The sequence below is a fragment of the Mastomys coucha genome, unplaced genomic scaffold (assembly GCF_008632895.1).
Source record: "Mastomys coucha isolate ucsf_1 unplaced genomic scaffold, UCSF_Mcou_1 pScaffold11, whole genome shotgun sequence".
Taxonomy (NCBI): domain Eukaryota; kingdom Metazoa; phylum Chordata; class Mammalia; order Rodentia; family Muridae; genus Mastomys; species Mastomys coucha.
The window spans coordinates 24,326,282-24,345,896 of NW_022196893.1; the positions used below are offsets into that span (position 1 = coordinate 24,326,282).

General features: G+C 42.6%; 2 protein-coding genes across 13 annotated transcripts in view; one reads left to right on the plus strand and one right to left on the minus strand.

Annotated features, from left to right (window-relative positions):
- The window catches only part of Zcrb1 (zinc finger CCHC-type and RNA binding motif containing 1), a 14,550-nt gene extending 9,323 nt beyond the window's left edge, over positions 1 to 5,227 (minus strand). The window contains exons 1-5 of one of the 4 annotated variants that reach the window (XM_031353493.1): positions 5,043 to 5,227; positions 4,777 to 4,885; positions 4,301 to 4,362; positions 3,267 to 3,352; positions 1,246 to 1,274 (exon numbers count right to left, since the gene is read on the minus strand). In XM_031353493.1, coding sequence (XP_031209353.1) covers positions 1,246 to 1,274; positions 3,267 to 3,350 — 113 coding nt within the window. In that variant the 5' untranslated portion in view covers positions 3,351 to 3,352; positions 4,301 to 4,362; positions 4,777 to 4,885; positions 5,043 to 5,227. The remainder of the gene's footprint in view (positions 1 to 1,245; positions 1,275 to 3,266; positions 3,353 to 4,300; positions 4,363 to 4,776; positions 4,886 to 5,042) is intronic. The other 3 variants (XM_031353483.1, XM_031353503.1, XM_031353473.1) reach the window with 3 other exon arrangements.
- Positions 4,251 to 19,615, plus strand: part of Pphln1 (periphilin 1) — a 93,952-nt gene continuing 78,587 nt past the window's right edge. For 6 of the 9 annotated variants that reach the window (XM_031353393.1, XM_031353411.1, XM_031353400.1 and 3 more), the window contains exons 1-3: positions 4,251 to 4,379; positions 4,753 to 5,326; positions 17,699 to 17,790. In XM_031353393.1, the coding sequence (XP_031209253.1) occupies positions 4,921 to 5,326; positions 17,699 to 17,790 (498 nt within the window). In that variant the 5' untranslated portion in view covers positions 4,251 to 4,379; positions 4,753 to 4,920. Of the gene's footprint in view, positions 4,380 to 4,752; positions 5,327 to 6,069; positions 6,337 to 17,698; positions 17,791 to 19,615 lie in introns of those variants that run through there. The other 3 variants (XM_031353438.1, XM_031353454.1, XM_031353462.1) reach the window with 1 other exon arrangement.

Here is a 19,615-nt window from a genome sequence, read left to right on the forward strand (position 1 = left end):
AGCAACCACATGGTGGCTCACAACCACCCGTAATGAGGTCTGATGCCCTCTTCTGGTGTGTCTGAAGAGAGCAATGGTGTACACATATACATAAAATAAATAAATAAATCTAAAAAAAAAAAGAACTTAGAGAAAACAAACCTGTGACAACCTCCATGCTCCTGGCATGCAAAAAGACATAGAGCGGCAGTGTGCAGATGCAGGGTGTGAAGGGCTCACTTACATACACACCTCTGAGTAGACACTATCCCAAGAACGCACAGACCATCCTGACATATCTTTCCTGTGAATCCAGCTCTTATGTACACCTAGCATAATCCACCGGACTCCCAAATGGTCTCTCGAGGATGAGGAGCCTTTCTACCTGACTGTCTTGTTCCAGGTTTCTTCCCTGGAGAAGTTACAGATTTCAGTCTAGCCATGTCAATTTGTTCTCATCTCAATTGGCCGAGAATAATATGGAACTGGCATACAGCATAGGGAGTTATTCGGAGCTAATGAGGACTGCAGTGCAGGCAAAAGGATTCACGTAGTCCTCAAGATGCGTCCTAGAGCGGTTAAGAGCACTGACTGCTCTTCCAGAGGTCCTGAGTTCAAATCCCAGTACCTACATGATGGCTCACTACCATCTGCAATGGGATCTGATGCTAGTGTACTCACATGCAGAAAATAAATAAAATCTTAAACAAACAAACAAACAACCCCCCCTCAAAACCCCAAAGCACAAATGGGCTTGAAATCACCGTACTTCTTAGTGAGGAGTTATGACTGCATTCGCTGGTAGTCTCTAGGTAGCTTGGGGGATAGCTTATTGTACACCCACCTTGAACAGTTCAAGGGTCAGCCCATCAGGTGGCAAATGGGTGGCATGTCTACAGCCAGTTCAGAGGTTTGGCTACAGGTACTCTCTGACATGGCTTGGCAGCACCATGAGCACCAAGATAATGTCATTCCAGTATGACTGTCCCCCTAGACATTTCCCAGTAAGCTCTACACTGCCCTGAAAGCCTTCAGGGGCTTGATATGTAGCTGAGATTAGGAGTGTGCTTAGTATGTCTGAGCCCTGAGACTGGTTCTAAGCACTATAAAAGGAATACTATTAAACTAGTAAATCTTTATAGTACAGTCATTTAGGATATGAAAACTGTCAAATGTTCACATACATGGGAAAATAACTGAACTATATGTAAAAATGTTAACAGTAGTAGTTTAATCAACCAAGTATCTTGTAATGTGAATACTTACTTTACAACTTTGCCATACTTGGAAAATATCTGAAATAAAAGATCACAGAATAATTTATAATTTAAAATGTCACCTAATTAAGTACTCAGATTGTATTTACTGACCAGATTCTTTGTTCTATTTTATGAAATATTTCAGCCATCAGTCTATACAGCAGACTTTATAACAAATATCCTTACACTTAGGGGACTGAGAAGGAGGAGCACAACTGAGGGCAACACAGCAAGACACCGATTCAACAAACCTAAGAAACATTTTCTAAGTCTGAGTTACAGGTGACATGCTTCAGTTTCTAACTCCCCTTAGAGTGAACAGAGGGGAAACCACTCAGCATGTCTAGACTTATGGCATATATACCAGGGAGCAGCTGTATTCCCGATCCATTGTGGGTCCAACAAACCCAGCAGAGCTCCAGCTAATCCTGTCCTTTTATTATCAGTGCTGTCAAATAAAACCACACCAATAAGTTACACAATCCACCATTTAAGGACAGACAGAACTCTCACTGCAGATAATACCAAAAGCTTCCTATAATGACAAAACCCATCTCCAGCCAGGAGTGATGGTCCATGGCTGTAATCCTGGTATTCAGAAGAGCAAAGCAAGAAGGCTACGAGTTCGAGGCAAGCCCAGGCTACAAAACAAGACCTGTTGCCAAAGATCAAAAACAAAGAAAAGATCCTTCTATTTCTATCTGTGCAATACTTTCCCATCATTAATATACTGGTGGTACTGTATAGCTGGCCTACTCTTCCTTTTACTTCTACATATAGTTGCCCATATATTACCTAAATCTATATTCTATAAATATATAAATATCTAGATACTTATAATTCTGACTTATTACTTAATACACAGAAATAACATCTCCCAAAAAGGCTTTTAGAAGATCTCATCACATGTAGTCTAATATTGAAATTCTGGGTCAGACATTTAGCAACATTAGATTCCGAGGTCCAGCAGTTTCCTATGAGATTATAGCTTTCTAATGGGTTCTCATTTTAGAGTAACACTATAGTGGTTGCCTCTGTCAGGCCTGTAAAGGAAGGGGAGAATGGGTTTACTTCTTTTTACCCTTCCTCTTTGGAAATGCTTGTGCTCTGGGTATCTGTACAACTGACTTCTACTGCTTCACCTTTTTATTCAAAAGACACTTTTTGTTTGTTTGCTTGTTTGTTTATGACAGAGTCTCATGCATTCCAAGCTTGCATCAAAGTCTTCATGGAGCCGAGCGTGACTTTGAACTTCCAATATTCAGCCTTCACCTTCCAAATATTGGAATCATAGGTGTACCATCAATGCCTAGTTTATGTGTACTAAGGAGTCAACATAGGACTTTGTGCATGCAAGACAAGCATTCTACAAACTATACTTCACCCCCAGCCCCTAGTTACCTTTTAAATAAGGTTATTTCTTACCACACAGTCTAAAATCTCACCTCCAAGCCTAATTCAGTATCCCTTTTCTCTTTTGTGAGACAGGGTCTAAATTGTCCAGGCTGTCCTTGCACTTTCCTGCCTCAGTTTCCGCTGTGCTGGGTTTACAGGTGTGTGATAACTATGCTAGCTAGGCTATTGCTCCACCACTCAAGTACATCCCCGGCTCATTTTTTTGTTGGAGATAGTATATTGCTGTGTAGTTTCAGCTAAACTTGAACTCATGATCCAACTGTCTCAGCTTTCACAGATCATGAGCACACATTACTGGTTAGTACTCTAGCTGTGGTGGCATAGACCTTTAATTCCAGTACTCAGAAGGCAGAGGAAGGTAGATCTCAGCCTGGTCTACAGAGTGAGTTCTAGGCCAGCCAGGCCTACACAAAGAAACCCTGTCTTGAAAAAACAAACAAACAAACAAGGCAGCACAAATTCTCTTTGGGAATTAAAAAAACTGCAATTTTCTCACTAAAATTTGCAGGAGGGATCAATTAAGAATTTTCCCAGGGAGCAGTATTTGCTTAAGTTTCAGATTCTTTCTAAAGAGAGGATTCATCAGTTAGATGTACTTATAGTAAAACTTACCCGGTATAAATCGTTGTTTGTTAGGGAGAAAGGCAAGTTGGATACATAAACTGTGCTCTTACTTGGCGCCAAGCCGCCGCTCATTTCTAAAACGGAAAAACGAGAGACATCAGGAATCTTATTCCAAGTAGAACCAAACAAGGGCTGTCACTGACTTAATTAAGGCAGAATTCAGCAAGCTCCATTCATTTAGAGATTAGAGTACCAGTGTGGGTAGGGTGTGAATTACCATATTCATTTTCTAGCAGCGGTGTTAAACCTTTTAGTGTTGCAGTGAGACTGAAAGAGATGGAGAAGCCACAAGGCTATTTATCTTCTTAGGGTAAAAGCAAAAAGGGACATCTGTCTATCCTGCCTCTTTTGTTCTTGTTGTTTATTTAAAAAAAACCTCCTCCTTGCTCCGCAGTGGTGGTGCACGCCTTTACGGATTTCTGAGTTCAGGGCCAGCCTGGTCTACAGAGTTAAGTTCCAGGACAGCCAGGGCTATACAAAGAAACTCTGTCTCGAAAAACAAAAACAAAAGCAAAAACAAAACAAAAACCTCCTCAAATCCCTGTATCTATGTCAGTAATATATGGATTACAGATATAGGCCAGGACGACAGAGTCAGTTTTGTTAAGCTTGGGTAGTTTCACATTTTGATAAAGTTCTTTAGATTTTTAATTTTGTGAACAACCAAATCACGACATGACACTTTTTTTTTTACATGAATTACTTACTTTGAATGGGACATTAACCTGTTTACTTATCAATGTGCTTATGTAGGGAGCATGTAAGGCCTGAAGGCCAGGAAGGCTAAGATGAAATATTAAGTGACAAAGTGAATAAAATGAAAGTAAATGTGTGAAATGGATAAGCTTACTGCAAGGCAGTAACCCAGAGTGAAATCCCAGATAAAGACAGAGGGCTGCACGAAGCCCAACGTGCAGACATAGAGATAAGCAAAGAGCTTAAAAACCATGGCCAGAAGCGACCAAGCCTGAGACGAGATGGCTTGCTGAACAAATCCACGCCGCTCAGACTCAGACTCTCACCTTCCACCTCCTGATAAGGCGCTCACACAACCAACGCCCAAGAAGACGTCGGGAGCCCGAGCCTGCAAAGCAGAGACAGGTCGTATATCTCTTAGCTTATGATGTTAGGATCCCTTAGCTTATGATGTTAGAATCCCTTAGCTTATGATGTTAGAATGTTAGGATGTTTGGAATTGTTCTGCTAGTAATATTAGTGATTGCTATGTTATTTTGGTGTGTAATTTGTGTGATACAGCCTGATATAGTACATAAAAGCTCTTTTAGCACCACGTCTGACTCCTTGTCTTCTGTCATAACTGCTGGGGGCGTCTACCAGCTGAAACCATAGGCTGGTCACCTTAAGTGCTCCTGACAGCTTAGTAATCAATATCACTGCTTACAACTCTGCAAATTACCGGCGAAAATTATATTGGACCCTATCGAGTCTAAAATTTTGATCTTAAAAAGCACAGGTGTCGGCAGCAAGTGTCAAGTACCTGGAATGACTGAGTAGCTGCTCTTTGAATGACAATGGACGCAGTAACCCGGAGGGCTCCCCGCTGGCCGATTGGGAGGATTATTCAAAAAGTCTCAGATAGCCAAAACCTGCAGGTCGCATTTCAAGTTTCTCACTCGGAGAAATGCTAACGCTGGCCGGACGTTCCCGGGGCCGCAGCCGAGCCCGAGGCCGAGGCCGAGGCCGAGGCCGAGGCCGAGCTCGGGTCTGCGGGAGTCTCCTGGCCCCGGCGCCGTGGGAGCTTACCTTCGGCGCAGTGGCCGAGCAGGGAGGATGTGAGCCCGAGGCGGCTTCACCTCCAGTTGCCTTCCGCGGCGCGCAACTGCGCGGGCGTCCGCGACCGCAGCGCGGTGCAGCGCTCCTTCCGTATCCCCCTAACCCGGGCGGCCCGGGGCCGGAGGCTGGCGCGCCGGGCGACGTCACCGCGCGCGCCGGAAGTGCCTTTGGGGCGAGCGGACGTCTGGCTTCGCGGGTTTCACCGGCGGCTGCGGCGGCGGCGGCGGCGGCTGCGACGCGGGAGAGGAACGTAGGTGAGCGAGTAGCTTTCCGCAGAGGCGCGAGGGGCGCATGCGGCGGGCGGGCGGGCGTTTCCTGTGGGGTTGGAGATGTGCCTTCTTCTGTCCTCCCGATGGAACCTGGAGAGAGACTCAGTGGATGTGGGAGGAAAGCAAAGTGTTGAGTGGAAGACACAGGTTCCGCTTCTTGTCAGTAGTTGACTATGCGAAAGGGAATTCTCAGTTTAGGCAACTTCAGTGACTGGAGGTCAGTCAGGAAGTCGGTTTTTTTTTTTTTATTTTTGGACCTAACCAGCTCTGTAAGAGGCACTTCGAGAGACGGACCAAAAAGAGTGCAAAAATAGCCCACTTGCTGTTGAGAATGTCAGTGTGGCCGGGGAGACAAAGCCAACGTGGGGAGAGTTGGAGTCACGGAGTGACCCATTCTTGAGTCCTGGCGTGGACAGATGTTAAGCTTCTTCGTTCCGTTATTATTATTTTTTCTTTCTGAAAATATGGAGTGGGCACGCACTGATTATTTTTTTGTTTTTCGAGACAGGGTTTCTCTGTGTAGCTCTGGCAGTCGTGGGACTCCCTCTGTAGATCAGGCTGGCCTGGATCTCAGAGGTCCACCTGCCTCTGCCTCCAGAGTGCTGGGATTAAAGGCGTGCACCATCACCGCCCGGCTACACTGATTATTCTCTTAAGAGCTCGTCATTTCTACAGAGAAATCAGAATGCTTTTTGCATGGTAGTTTAAACTTAACTTCTACCCACCAGCACATACAGACCAGGCCTGTAACTCCTCCCTGGGAACCTGAGTGTCCGCAGCCCGGAGCCCAGAGCCTGTCGTGGAGCCTGCACAATCAATCCTGACTGAAGCGGAGGGACGAAGTGCAATCCACCCAGGGCGCAGCTGAGTTTTGAGAGGCATTAATTCCTTGGCGTCCACCAAGGGACCACTGGGACTAATTCTCATGGCAAACTTGTGCCCAGCCCAAACTACCAAGCTTCACATTCCGGTTGTGCTTGGTTATCGCCCAAGATGTAAGCCCCTTTGGTCTTCTAATTATTTGAGTATTAACTCCGTGGTGTTTCGTGCTTCTCTCGATTTGGGGTACCATTGCTTCTCCTTCCTTAGTTCACCCCAGAGCGCATCGTCAGTGCTTCCTGGAATCGTATTTTGTCAGCTTAGCAAACACTTATTTAGCCTTGTTTCGAAACTGTCTTTCGTTTGCTGACTCTAACGAAGCTGTGGGATTAAAATTTTAAATGAACTCTTTTTCTGACGTCTGGGTTTTAAGATTGGGTGTTGCTCCATCTGTATCGAATTGATTGCATTTCCTTAATTTTTTTTTTTCTTTCAGCTTTTGTTCTCATTTTTCATTTTGGTCCTATGATTTCCCTGCCTTCTACCTCTTTCTAGTAGTATAATTCCCATCCCCCACCCTAGACCCATGCAGGGCCTAGAACTAGTGATTCTCTTGTTTTGCCTCAGTCCTCCTGTGTTCTGATTACTGGCCTTCCTCAGGCTTAGCGGAGCTATATTTTTTTAGTAGTCTTCCCCTGACCTCCCAAAGCCCTGCTGCAGAAGTCAATTGTTTCCCTGCTTGTGCCTTTCATCTTTACATTTAAATGAAGTGCGGAGGGTGGGAGTGTTTGCTTTGCTCATCCTTGGAAAGACAGGTTCGAGGTTAAGGTAGTTAATCAGTGAGTGAGTGGAAGGATCTGGTTATCAGCTATTTAGGTACAACAAATGGGTGGTTTGTGAGAAGTGATCTCAGTGTTGGTAGGTCATGCAGTCTATTCAAGAAATAGTTCAAATACTCCCAACCCCTCTTGTGTGAGGGGATTGCCTCTCAGGTGATTAAAGGTGTGTACCATACCCAGCTCAAATACTATTAACAACCCCCCCACACCCCCTACTCCCCCACACAATATCATCAGCCTTTTCTCCGTATAGCCCTGGCCAGGTTGTAGACCAGATTGGCCTTAAACTCAGAGATCCAACTACTGCCTCTGATTCCCAGGTGGTGGGACCAAAGGTGTGTGCCACGGTACCTGGTTTATGTCTTTGATTTTACTGTTTTTCAGATAAAAGTCACACATTGCCTATTGGTTACTAATTGTAGATCTTCTTTAGTGTTGGGACAGTCTGATGTGTTTTGGAGAGTGACAGCTTTGTGAGTTGAGCCATGGGTCTGGATGGGAATTGAAAGTGGATAGGAAGGCTGGAGGAATCCAAGCTAGCAGTGTGGGACTTGAGGCTCAGGGAATGCTCTTTGCCTGGAATAGGCTAAGTGAGAAAATCACCAGAGACTATGGAGGGTAGCAGAGGCAGAGAAAGGCAGAGGCAAGGGAGAGAGGCAGGAGTAAGATCGGATTTCTAAGATTTTTGATTAAGGAAGCCACTCATAATGAATAAACACTAGCAACCTGTTGACTCTTCATTTTCTGTGAGATGGAGGGTGGGGCAGGGAAAGCATGCTCATCAGTTAAGATCCTAAGCTCCATACAGATGTGAAGGCTTGGATTCATAAATATTAAGACACAGGTAAATGTCTGGCATGGCTGTCTGCTCAGATAATTTTATCACATGCAATGGACAGTCAAACTTTTCTTCCTAAGTATGTAATGTAATACAGTGGGGCTTATAAAAGGAACAATTTAAACATATTGTTGACACAAAAATATCTCGTTGTGGATTAGCGTTTATTCTGAAGCCAAGTGCTAGTTAATGTGATCTGGGAACACAGATTCCAGTTACTGCAAATGATGCTATGTCCTAATATGGCAACAGTTTCAAAAAGTTTTTATAGTAACAGCAAAGAAACTCATAATTGGAGGCATTTTTTTTGTTTTTGTTTTTTTTTTGTTTTGTTTTTTGTTTTTTGAGACAGGGTTTCTCTGTGTAGTCCTGGCTATCCTGGAACTCACTCTGTAGACCAGGCTGGCCTCAAACTCAGAAATCAGAGGCATTTTAAAATAAGTTGTTAGAAACATCAGGTAGCCAGGCTCCTTGCAGCAAAGCTGGAAATCTCAGCTATTGTCTTTAGCTTGATTGGTGTCTGACAACACCCTGAGCCTTTTGGTTGATGGAAGCCAATGGTCTGTCAAACTTATATCTTCGAAATGGTTCCCGTTAGTCACAAGGCTGTTGGATCAAACACAGATAGGAAAGGAATGTCTTATTAGAGAGCTAAGATAGCCTGTGGTAAGTTGTAAATTAGGCCTCAGTGCTTCAGCATTCTGAACTCCACACCTAGGGGGATTCTAATAAATGAATCAGCATTTCTGGAAGTTCAGTGTGACTTACAGTTCTTTCATTCCCTGTTGTCAGGCATTTAATTACATTTGTGCATGTGAAGGCTACATATTGCTTATTAAGTATTAGTAAGTTTTCTGGTCATTCATTCCTAGGATCTGACGTAGGTGGGGCTGAGTATTATGCAGAAAAGCAGTCTTCAGGAGAAATAGCTTTGACAGCCATCAAGGAATTAACTCCAGACCTACAGACTCTGCTAGCTGTTAGGATCCCAACCTGACTCATTAATTTACCTTTCCTCTGAATGTGATGTAACATGACATATAATAGGAATAATATACCCAAGATTAAAATCAAGAACAGTTCATAGAATGAAGGTGGCAGATGAGGGGAAATGTAATTTAAACCAGCTGAAATGACATTGTTTAAAAACTAGATTAACTTTGTCTCACTGTACTTATAAGTTTTGTGTCCTATGAATTAATTTTATTTTTCATTTGGAGTATGTAATCAAATTATTCTCTTAATTTTGGTGCTTTGGTTTATTTGATTCTTTATAATGTCATGTGGAATGATTAGATCTATTTTTTTTTTTTTTTTTTTTTTTTTTTTTTTTGGAGACAGGGTTTCTCTTTGTAGCCCTGGCTATCCTGGAACTCACTCTGTAGACCAGGCTGGCCTTGAACTCAGAGATCTGCCTGCTTCTGCCTCGCAAGTGCTGGGATTAAAGGTGTGTGCCACCACCGCCTGGCTTTGTACTAGTTTTTCTTTTCAAAGACCTATTTATTTTATTCATATGAGTACACTGTAACTGCCTTCAGACATACCAGAAGAAGGCAACAGATCCCATCACAGATGGTGGTGAGTCACCATGTGGTTGCTGGGGATTTAATTCTAGGGCCTCTTGAAGGGCAGTCTCTCAACCGCTGAGCCTTCTATCTACCCCAAGTTCCCACTCTTAATTGTAGGTACTAACTTGCTTTGCTTTATCATCTTGCTATTACAGCAGATTGTAGTTTGGGGAAATAAAGTTGTATTATAGAATAAATCAGATAAAACAGCATTGTATTATTTTAGACCGAATGCATTCAGGACCTATAGACCAAGGACCCTGTAGTATTTTAAATTTTAATAAAATTGTCATTATGGTGGGGCATACCTTTAATCCTAGCACGTAGATCTGAGTTTGAGGCTAGAATGATATTTTTATCTTACTAGTTAGAAAGGGAAATTGGAATCATTCCGATATTCTTTATATTTTAACTTTTCATCTTTTAATTACATTTTATTTGTGTGTATGAGGAAGTCAATGGGTAATTTTGAAAAGTTGACCCTCTGTAATATATATCTGTGTCTTTGAGGATTGAACTCGGGTCACTAGTCTGGTAGCAAGTGCCTTTCCTTGATGAGCTATCTCACCTCTAAACTTAACGAGTAAATTATGAATTAAACTAATATTTTAAAAATAAATATTTGTGCTGGGTGGTGGTGTTGCATGCCTTTAATCCCAGCACTTAGGAGGCAGAGGCAGTTGTACTTGCGGAGTTCTAGGCTAGCCTAAGCTACAAAGCCAGTTCTAGAACAGCCAGCCAGAGTTTCACAGAGAAACCCTGTTTCAAAAAACCAAAACCAAACAAAAAACAAACAAACCAAAAAAACAAACAAAAATAGCAAATATCTTTAATCCTGGTTAACTGTAAAGATTCAAGAAATGGGCTGTTAAGGTATAAATTCCATGTAATTTGACTCTGAACATGCAATATTCCAACCTCCATTATCACTGATGCTCTAATCAATGAGCCTCTCAGAGATTCAGTGTACTAACTTTTCATTTACACTTTTTAAAACATTTGTTTATTAAAGATCTTACTATTTTATCTGTATGGGTGTTTTGCATATATATACACACATATATATATACCTGGTGCTCACAGAAGTCAGAAGGTGTTGATCAGCTCCTGGAACTGGAGTAATAGAATGTTAACTACCATGTGGGTGCTGGGAACCAAACCCGGGTCCTTTACGAGAGCAAAAACAGTGCACTTAATGGGAACCGGCTTCAAACAGTTATCTCCGGCCTCTGCTTTTAGAGTTCTTGGATTACAGACATACACTACCACACCTGGCTAAGATGTGACTCATGACAATAGTAAGAGTGAAGCACTTTCAAGGTGGGAGTTCCAGAATGTGCATAATGAGACCCAAGCCAACCCGGCTTTTTTTTTTCCCCTCTCTGTATAGCCCTGGCTGTCCTGTAACTCACTCTGTAGACCAGGCTGGCCATGAACTCAGAAATCCGCCTGCCTCTGCCTCCAAAGTGCTGGGATTAAAGGCATGTGCCACCACTGCCTGGCCTTTTCTAACCTTCTAAAAGGGCATCCTTCCCCTTTTGTTCTCAGGGTTAAAAGTCTGTCTAGATTTTATTTCATTTAATGTCCTGGAACCTGTTCTCTCTGCTTGCTTGCTTGCTTGCTTGCTTGCTTCTTATGTGATAGTTGGAAAGGGTTGGGATGGGACTCCAGGTTTAACTCTGGAATTTCAGGTTTTGAAAGCTTCAGGGTTTTAATGAGGAAGTGGGAGATTGTATCTCCCTCATTAGGATAGTGTGGATAAAAGGTTTAAATGTCTTGAAAACGTGGTACCCAAATTCTTGAACTTAGGAGAGCAAATGAAAATTTTGCCAGCTATCCGGCTAGGTAGGTTTATTACCATTGCTGTGTTGTCCCCTCTGTCAGGCTGTGCTGTGTTGTCCCCTCTGTCAGGCTGTGCTGTGTTGTCTCCTCTGTCAGGCTGTGCTGTGTTGTCTCCTCTGTCAGGCTGTGCTGTGTTGTCTCCTCTGTCAGGCCCTCTCAGAATCGCTCCCAACGCCTTTGTCTTTGCCTGGACTTCACTGGTCACTCTTGTCTGCATTGGAGTCATCACTCAGGATTCTAGTTAATCAATTAGGTTTTTTGGTTTTGTCTTTTGTTTTAGCTTTCTTAAAAGTTTTCTCTCCTATCATACTCTTTTTCTACATTAACTCTCACTTTGGAGTCCTAGCTGGACTCATTCACAGAGCTGAGAGTAAAGAGGACCTCACTACATCCACACTGTCTACACGCAGCATACGCTTGTGTGTCAAGCAACAGAGTTCTAGTTGAGATTTTGCGATTTTGACTGTTTAGTTGGGATCAGTGCAGTTTTTTTCAAAGACTTTTTTTTTTCTTTTTTTTTTTTTTTTTTTTTTTTTTTTTTTTGGTTTTTCGTGACAGGGTTTCTCTGTGTAGCCCTGGCTGTCCTGGAACTCACTCTATAGACCAGGCTGGCCAGTCCACCTGCCTCTGCCTCTCAAGTGCTGGGATCAAAGGCGTGCGCCACCACTGCCAGGCTCAAAGACTTAAATATTATTCTAAAAAGTCATTTTTGGTTTAATTGTTTGAAATTTTAAACATTTTCTGCTAGCTTCAGGTCAGCCCTTAACATCTCCTTAGTGCTTCATTGTTGATTTTAGGAATAAGCTTGCTTCCATTGAATCTCTTGATCTTGGCCCGAGATGACCTTAAGATCCGAAAGCAGTTAAATCTTCCCAAGGGCATTTGGGTCCTTTGAAAAAGTAGGAATTGGATAGTGTTTCTTAAAATTCTTGGATAATGCTGGTGTCTGACAATTGAAATTCACTTGGGGATGCTGGATTTAAAAGTTTCTCATCTGTATTTTGTGTTAAAAGTGAAGTGTTATTGATAGCTTTAAAAAACGTGACTAAAATCATAATTGTCTCACAAGAAGTTTTCTGAATAATTCAAGGTGCCAAATCCTGGTATTTAGACTCATGGGAGTCATGTGAACTACTTGTTACTTGTTGATAAAAAATACTGTTTTATCAATATAAAAATAGGTGTTTAGTATAGGAGTTTAATCATTGTTTGCCCGAGGAGGAGGATGATGAAGGAGGAGGGAGAGCCGATAGGGCCTGGGACAGTCTAGTAGTTGTATATAGTACAGTGTTTTAAAGGGCGCAGAGAAAGACTAGCTTCCTGCTTTGGGAAAATATAATAAAGAAGGTTGGCATTTGGGCTGAATCTTGAACAGACACTGGATGGTACAGAGATTCCCTGGGGTGAGGTTAAGGTAATGGGAATAGAAGTTTATAGAAGTTTATGTTCTTGTTCTTTGTTGAAGAGTAGAAGTTAAGGTGAGTTTTTTTTTTTTTTTTTTTCTTTTTTTTCGAGACAGGGTTTCTCTGTGTAGCTCTGGCTGTCCTGGAGCTCACTCTGTAGACCAGGCTGGCCTTGAACTCAGAAATCCACCTGCCTCTGCCTCCCAAGTGCTGAGATTAAAGGCATGCACCACCACTGCCCTGCTGAGGGACTGTTTTCTTAACATGGTAAATTTTGTAGGATTACTGATCACATTCTTGGTGCAGATTATTGACCTTAATGAACATCACAGTGGTTCTACCTCCTGTTTCTAGAATAGTGATTTGGTGTCTTTCTTAGGGCTACTACTGCTGTGATAAAATACCATGGCCAAAGCATTGGGGATGGTGGTTAATTTAACTTGCTCTACCATATCACTATCACTGAAGGAAATCAGGATAGGAACTCAAGCAGGGAGGGACCTGGAGGGAGGAGCTGATGCAGGGACCATGGAGAAATGCAGCTTACTGGCTTGCCCCACATGGCTTGCTCAGCCTGCTTTCTTATAAGGCCCAGGACCACCAGCTGAGAGATGACCCACCTACAACGTGCTAGGCTTTCCCTATGACTTACTAATTTAAGACTATGCCCTACAGTCTTGCCTACAGCCTGGTCTTATGGAGACATGAGCAATAGTAACCCTAACTAAGGTGGCAGTGTGCATTGCATGTGAGTCACTCCATACTTGATGATTAGTATTGTGAAGAAACCAAGCCTGCAGGATATATGGTTGAGTGATATTAAAACCCTCAGGTGAAAGCTAAGGGAATTACTGAGATGTCTAGAGAGCATTCTAAGGGAACTGCCAATGCAAGTGCCTACTGCTTTGCTCATCCAGGATATGAGTTTGAATGGGACTTGTCTCGTCATTAACTCTACGTGGCAATCAGAATATCTAGGTGAAGATAAAAGATGAAAGGAATATGCAGGGAGAGGTGAGAAAGCTTAAAGGTGATTGGAAGTTGTCTAGATCATAATGCAGTTAGTTACTCTGTTTCCTAAATTGGGATAAGCAATTTGGATAACATGAAAAGGATTGTATGATTTTGATTTTGGATTGAAAGCATGTCTGGTTGGACACAAGGTCATTAACTGAGTTTATTTTATCAAATCCCTGTTAACTTTCACTAACAATGGCAGTTCTCAGTCAGCTCTCAATACATAGGATATCTCAGTGGGTGCTTTAAGGAGAGCTTGTCTTCCTTCTAGACTTAGACCCACAGACTATATACCTTATATCCTGGATTGATTATTGCATAAGAGTGAGGTTATTACATTTTGGAATCAATTATTGGCACACTTCTAAAGGAAGTTTACTCTCTTCACATTGAATTCTAATTCTGTTCTCTGCTTTGTTGTGATGCAGAGAATTATTCTAGAGTACTTTTAAAAATTAAAAAAAAAGGTTTTGTATGTGTGTGTATGTGTGTTATATGTGCATGCTTGGGTGTGTAAAGACTAGAGGAATGTGTTGTTCTCTATTACCCTTCAGCCTGTTTCTTTAACACAGGTCTCCTACTAAACTGGAGGTCATCCAGTGAGCCTCACGTCTGGAGGTCATCCAGTGAGTCTGGAGGTCATCCAGTGAGTCTGGAGGTCATCCAGTGAGCCTCACCTCTGGAAGTCATCCAGTGAGCCTCATGTCTGGAGGTCACCCAGTGAGCCTCACGTCTGTCCCTCAGATGTCTGTCCCTCAGATGTCTGTCCCTCAGGTGTCTGTCTGTCCCTCACATCCTGGTGCTACCGGTTGAGTCACAGTGGGCTCTTGGCTTTTTTTTTTTTTAAGATTTATTTTTATCTATATGAATATACTGTTCAAACACAGCAGATCCCATTACAGATGGTTGTAAGCCATCATGTGGTTGCTGGGAGTTGAACTCAGGACCTTTAGAAAAGCAGCCAGTGCTCTTAACTGCTGAGCCATCTTCAGCCCCCTCCCACCCCCCGTTTTTACTCTTTTATTGGATTCTTGTGTGTGTGTGTGTGTGTGTGTGTGTGTGTGTGTGTGTGTGTGTGTGTGTGTTTCGAGACAGGGTTTCTCTGTGTAGCTCTGGCTGTCCTGGAACTCACTCTGTAGACCAGGCTGGCCTCGAACTCAGAAATCCACCTGCCTCTGCCTCCCAAGTGCTGGGATTAAAGGCGTGTGCCACCACTGCCCGGCTTTATTGGATTCTTATATCTCTACCTCCCTTCCAACCATTATTCCACACCTAATACCTTCCAACCCCCCTAACACTAGATAGGAAAGAAATAAGGTTAGAGTAGAAAGGGGCCGTAGAACTCTTTAGGCTACTTCCTGCTGATTATCAGGTTCCTTGACTAAGTCCAATCTTGGTAGTTAAGACATCTCCAACTTCTCCATTCTTTGCCCATGACCACTTGATAAGCCATAACAGTAGCACCCAGGAGCGTGGAGGGGAGCAGGAGTTGCTGCCTTCTTCGGAGCACCCTGTCTCTCTTGGGGCCCTGACATTTATACCTGCTTCACAGTCCCCAGAATTAAACTATTTGCAACTGGTGAAAATCACACCCCTCCTAGAGCACTAGACAACCATAGATAAGCCATGGACAATCCATACCTGGGATTAAAACAGAAACATGCGTATAACAGAACTGGGTTTTATAAAAACCCAATCTCCACCACAGTGGGCTTGTATGTGGGTAGTAGGATCCAGACAGACATGCTGGAGTGAAACGAGCTTGCAGCCACTGAGCCAACCCTTCTATAGGCCCTGGAGTGCTTGAGACTCTGGTAATGGGAGGGAATCACTTAGTCATGAGGCAGTGTCATTGATTGGTTGTGGGATGGGTTGATTTCTTAAACCCAAATAATGTCATAAGGAACACATGCTATGAATCAAAAGATTATTGTACTTAAGAATGCTTCTAAATGACTTTGAAAATTACATGGTACTATTTGAATTGAAAGCAATTTTAGCATATTTTCTATAGTGCTTTAATCATCCTCCTTTAGTGCCTCCTTTTCTTGTGATAATTTAATTCAAGATCCAGCTTGAACAGGAATATAACTGAGTTGCATGTATGAAATGGCAATGTCAACCTGAATTAAAAAAAAAGTCAACCTAAGCCCAGTACCCAACTTGGTTAGCGATCCCTATTTTATAGTTTATGGTGCTTTGACTGATCTACAGTGATTCTAATATTTAAGATAACTTATCCTCCAAACTGGATCAGGAGCAACCTGGAAATATGATCTCCATTCTGCAGTCTGGTAGTGTCTCTTCCTGGAAGGTTGCTGCTGCACCTAGGAGCACAGTCTTTGTAGAGAGCACTGCTAGCTGGCCTTCGGATTTTATGTGAAGTGCTTGCGCACCCATTCCCACACTCTGCTTAGCTATGGTTACTGTTGCTGTGATGAAACACCAGGATCAAAAGCAGGTTGGGGAGGCAAGGGTTTACTTGGCTTTATATTAACACAATGTAGTCCATCACCAAAGTCCATCCATCAATAAAGAAAGTCAGGAACCCAGAGGCAGGAGCTGCTGCAGAGGCCATGGAGGGGTACTGCTTACTGGCTCACTCCACATGGCTTGCTCAGTCTGCTTTCCTATAGAACCCAGGACCAACAAATGGTCTGGGGCCCCCACATTGATCAGTAGGAAAATACCCTACAAATGGATCTTATGGCATTTTCTCAATTGAAGTTCCCTCCTTTCAGATAATTCTGGCTTGTGTCAACTTGACATAAAACTAGCCAACATGTACTCTCTTTCCCATGGTAAGACAATGGGAAATGTTGTCTAGACTGTCCTTGAACTTTTGGGATTAAGCAGTCCTCCCAGTTAGTCAAGACAAGCCTGTAACACAGGGCCCACTTTAGGTTTTTTATCTTTGTCAGATTTAACAGGTCCCCTTTTCCTCCTCCTCTTCATCATTTTACATTGTTATGCTTAATTTTTCATTTAGGGTCTCATATAGTCTAAGCTGGCCTGGAAACTTTTTTTCCCTCTCCCTCCCCTTCTCACTCTCCTTCCTCTCCCTCTCCTTCCTCCCAATCTCCCATTCCCTCTTTCTTCTTCTCTTCTCTATTTTGAAACAGGGTTTCTCTTTGTAGCTCTGGCTGCCCTAAAACTCATCCTGTAGACCAGGCTGGTTTCGAACTCAAGAGATCTTCCTGCCTCTGCCTCCTGAGTGCTGGGATTAAAGGCGTACCATACCACCGCCCAGCTCATCAGATTTTTATATATGATATATTCAGAACATCTTGTGAATATTGTTGTAGTATACTACTATACCTCACCACTTGGAATGCCTTGGCAGGAGGGTTTAAGACCAGAAAAACCAAACCAAAACCAGAGTGCTTGTAAGATAGCCTGTTGAGCAAAGCCACTTCACCAAGACTGATGCCCTGAATTCGATCTCTGGTACCCATGGTAGAACACTCTCCTGCACTGTCCTCTGACTTTGACACACATACTGAGATATGGATGTGCATGCAGACCTGCCTACACATGTTGCACACATAAACAAATACATGAATACAGATTTTAAACAATGAACAAAGTCAAACTGCAGCATTGCATGCTGGGATATACCTGTAATCCTAGTACTTCTGAAGGCTGAGACAAGACTGCCATTTCCAGGCCAGCTTTGGCTATATCATAAATTTAAGTCAACCTTGATTGGAGTAGCCAGCCACATTGGCCTGCTATTCAAGCTATTCATCAAAGGCTATCTTTTCTGGTTTAAAATGGGTTGACAATGAAAAAACTTACAGGTTTATAGGATGTTTGGTGGGAAAAGTTTTACTGAACTTTTAAATAACATTTGAACTAGAAGGAAGGTGGGACTTCATGTGTACAGGGACACATGTTTATAAGTCTAGTTGAGGGACACATTGTTTTCCTCTGTCCTCGCTCACCTTCCTGGGTGTCTTGGCAGGTATTTGCTTCTTTATTGTTTCTTCCTTGCTGACAAAGAAAACCCAGAATTGTTTGTTTCTTTTTAGTGGCTTCCAAAAGAGATGAAATGTGGTCTGAGGGACGCTATGACTACGAACGACTTCCGAGAGAAAGAGTGCCTCCCCGAAGCCATCCCAGTGTAAGTCACAGCCACATGGAGGAAAGCTCACAGCTTGCTGTCATTGTGCCTTCTCCAGCATCTTCCAGTATCAGTTTATCAGCCTAGCTGGAAATATAGTTCAAACTCAGCTTTTAAAAGCCAGAAAATACACAGTAATTTATTTAATTAAAAAGTAAAATCTGTGTTTTATACTTAAGTTTCTAGGAAAAAGATTTTGAATTGAATTTAATTTGGTGGAGGCAAGTTTTTGTTAATTTTATACTGTGCAGTAACAAAGAACTGTTGAACATCTGCTTCTTCTTGTGGCTGCCACTACTTTGTCACCTTAGTGTTTACAAATGAGCCTAGCATGGTGTCACTTGGGAGGCAGAGGCAGGTGGGTCTCTGAATTCAGGCAAGCCTGGTCTACAAGCTCTAGTCCAGTCCTCAACAACAAAGATTACATGAAAATTAAAAAGTTATGAATTAACATGACAGTCTGCCTAGAGATAACATTTTACAGGAGTCTTTCTGGGGCAGAGGCATGTGGAGATCCTAGTTAGCACTTCTTGTTTGCCTGTGCTTGATCAGGCAGCCTACAGGTGAGAAATGTGCTCAAGGGACAATAATTCTGAGAGTTGGGGCTTCTGAGCCAGACTCTTAATGATCTTGGTAACTTTGGTTACGTACCTGGAGCTGTATCTCGTCCTGTATGTAGCAGAAGCTCAGCATTTATTAAGTGACTGCATATATTCTCCCTGGAGTTGAACGTGGAGAACTACGGGGAGGCTTGGAGGTCAAGAAGCCCTTAATCTTCTGCCAGACTCACCTTGAACATTGGGTGGAATGTCATGTGGATGTTTTTTTGTCTATACCACAAAAGGCATAAATATTTGTTTACCTGTCAAGAATTTTTTGTTTATAGTGTTAAGGATTTGTGTGTGTGGTTGCAGTACTGGGGATTGAACCCAGGGCTTTTCTCATGCTGGGCAAGTACTTGACCACTGATCCACCGACCCCACACCCTTTGTTTCATTTCTTATTTTGAGTCAAAGACTTACTAAATTACCTACTTTTATCTTGAAGACCTATGCGGGCCTTGCCCTGTGATCCTTCTGGCTCAGCCTTTCAGGTAGCTTATAGGACTGTGCAACCAGGCCTAGCTGGCAGTATATTATTACTTGACCCTATACCTCACTTAGATGAGCAGGGTCATCTTCAAGGTTGGCATTCATTGGCCTGAATTATAGCTCATGTTGAGATTGGTAGAAAATGATTTAAGGTAGAAAGAAAAAAACCAAGCAAGGAAGCCCATTAAATTAGGAAGGGCCAGTCAGTAATTATCGTAGGTCATTGCTTTCCAGGTTGTTTTAGAGATATTTCTAATTATTTTTGTAACTTGATAAATTATTACTTTATGATTTGCATAGGAGGATTAAAAAATAATGCATGTTAAGTGTCATACCTGTGGGATACTTTCCAAAAATTTTTTTAAAGATTTATTTATTTTATGTATGTGAATAGATTATAACTGTCTCCAGACGTACCAGAAGAGGGCATCAGATCCCATTACAGATGGTTGTGAGCCACCGTGTGGTTGCTGGGAATTGAACTCAGGGCCTCTGAAGAGCAGCCAGTGCTCTTAACTGCTGAGCCATCTCTCCAGCGCCCCAAAAATGTTTCCCACCAAGAATATATCTCTAGAATAGTAATTTTATTTTATCAGCTGGGCATTGATCTGAAAGATTGTGTGTGTGTGTGTGTGTGTGTGTGTGTTCTTGTGTTTGTGTTTTAACTGAGTAGCTTACTTTATGGATGTGAAAAGGATTGTATTGACTTAGAGTGTGAGATGCATGCCTGGCCC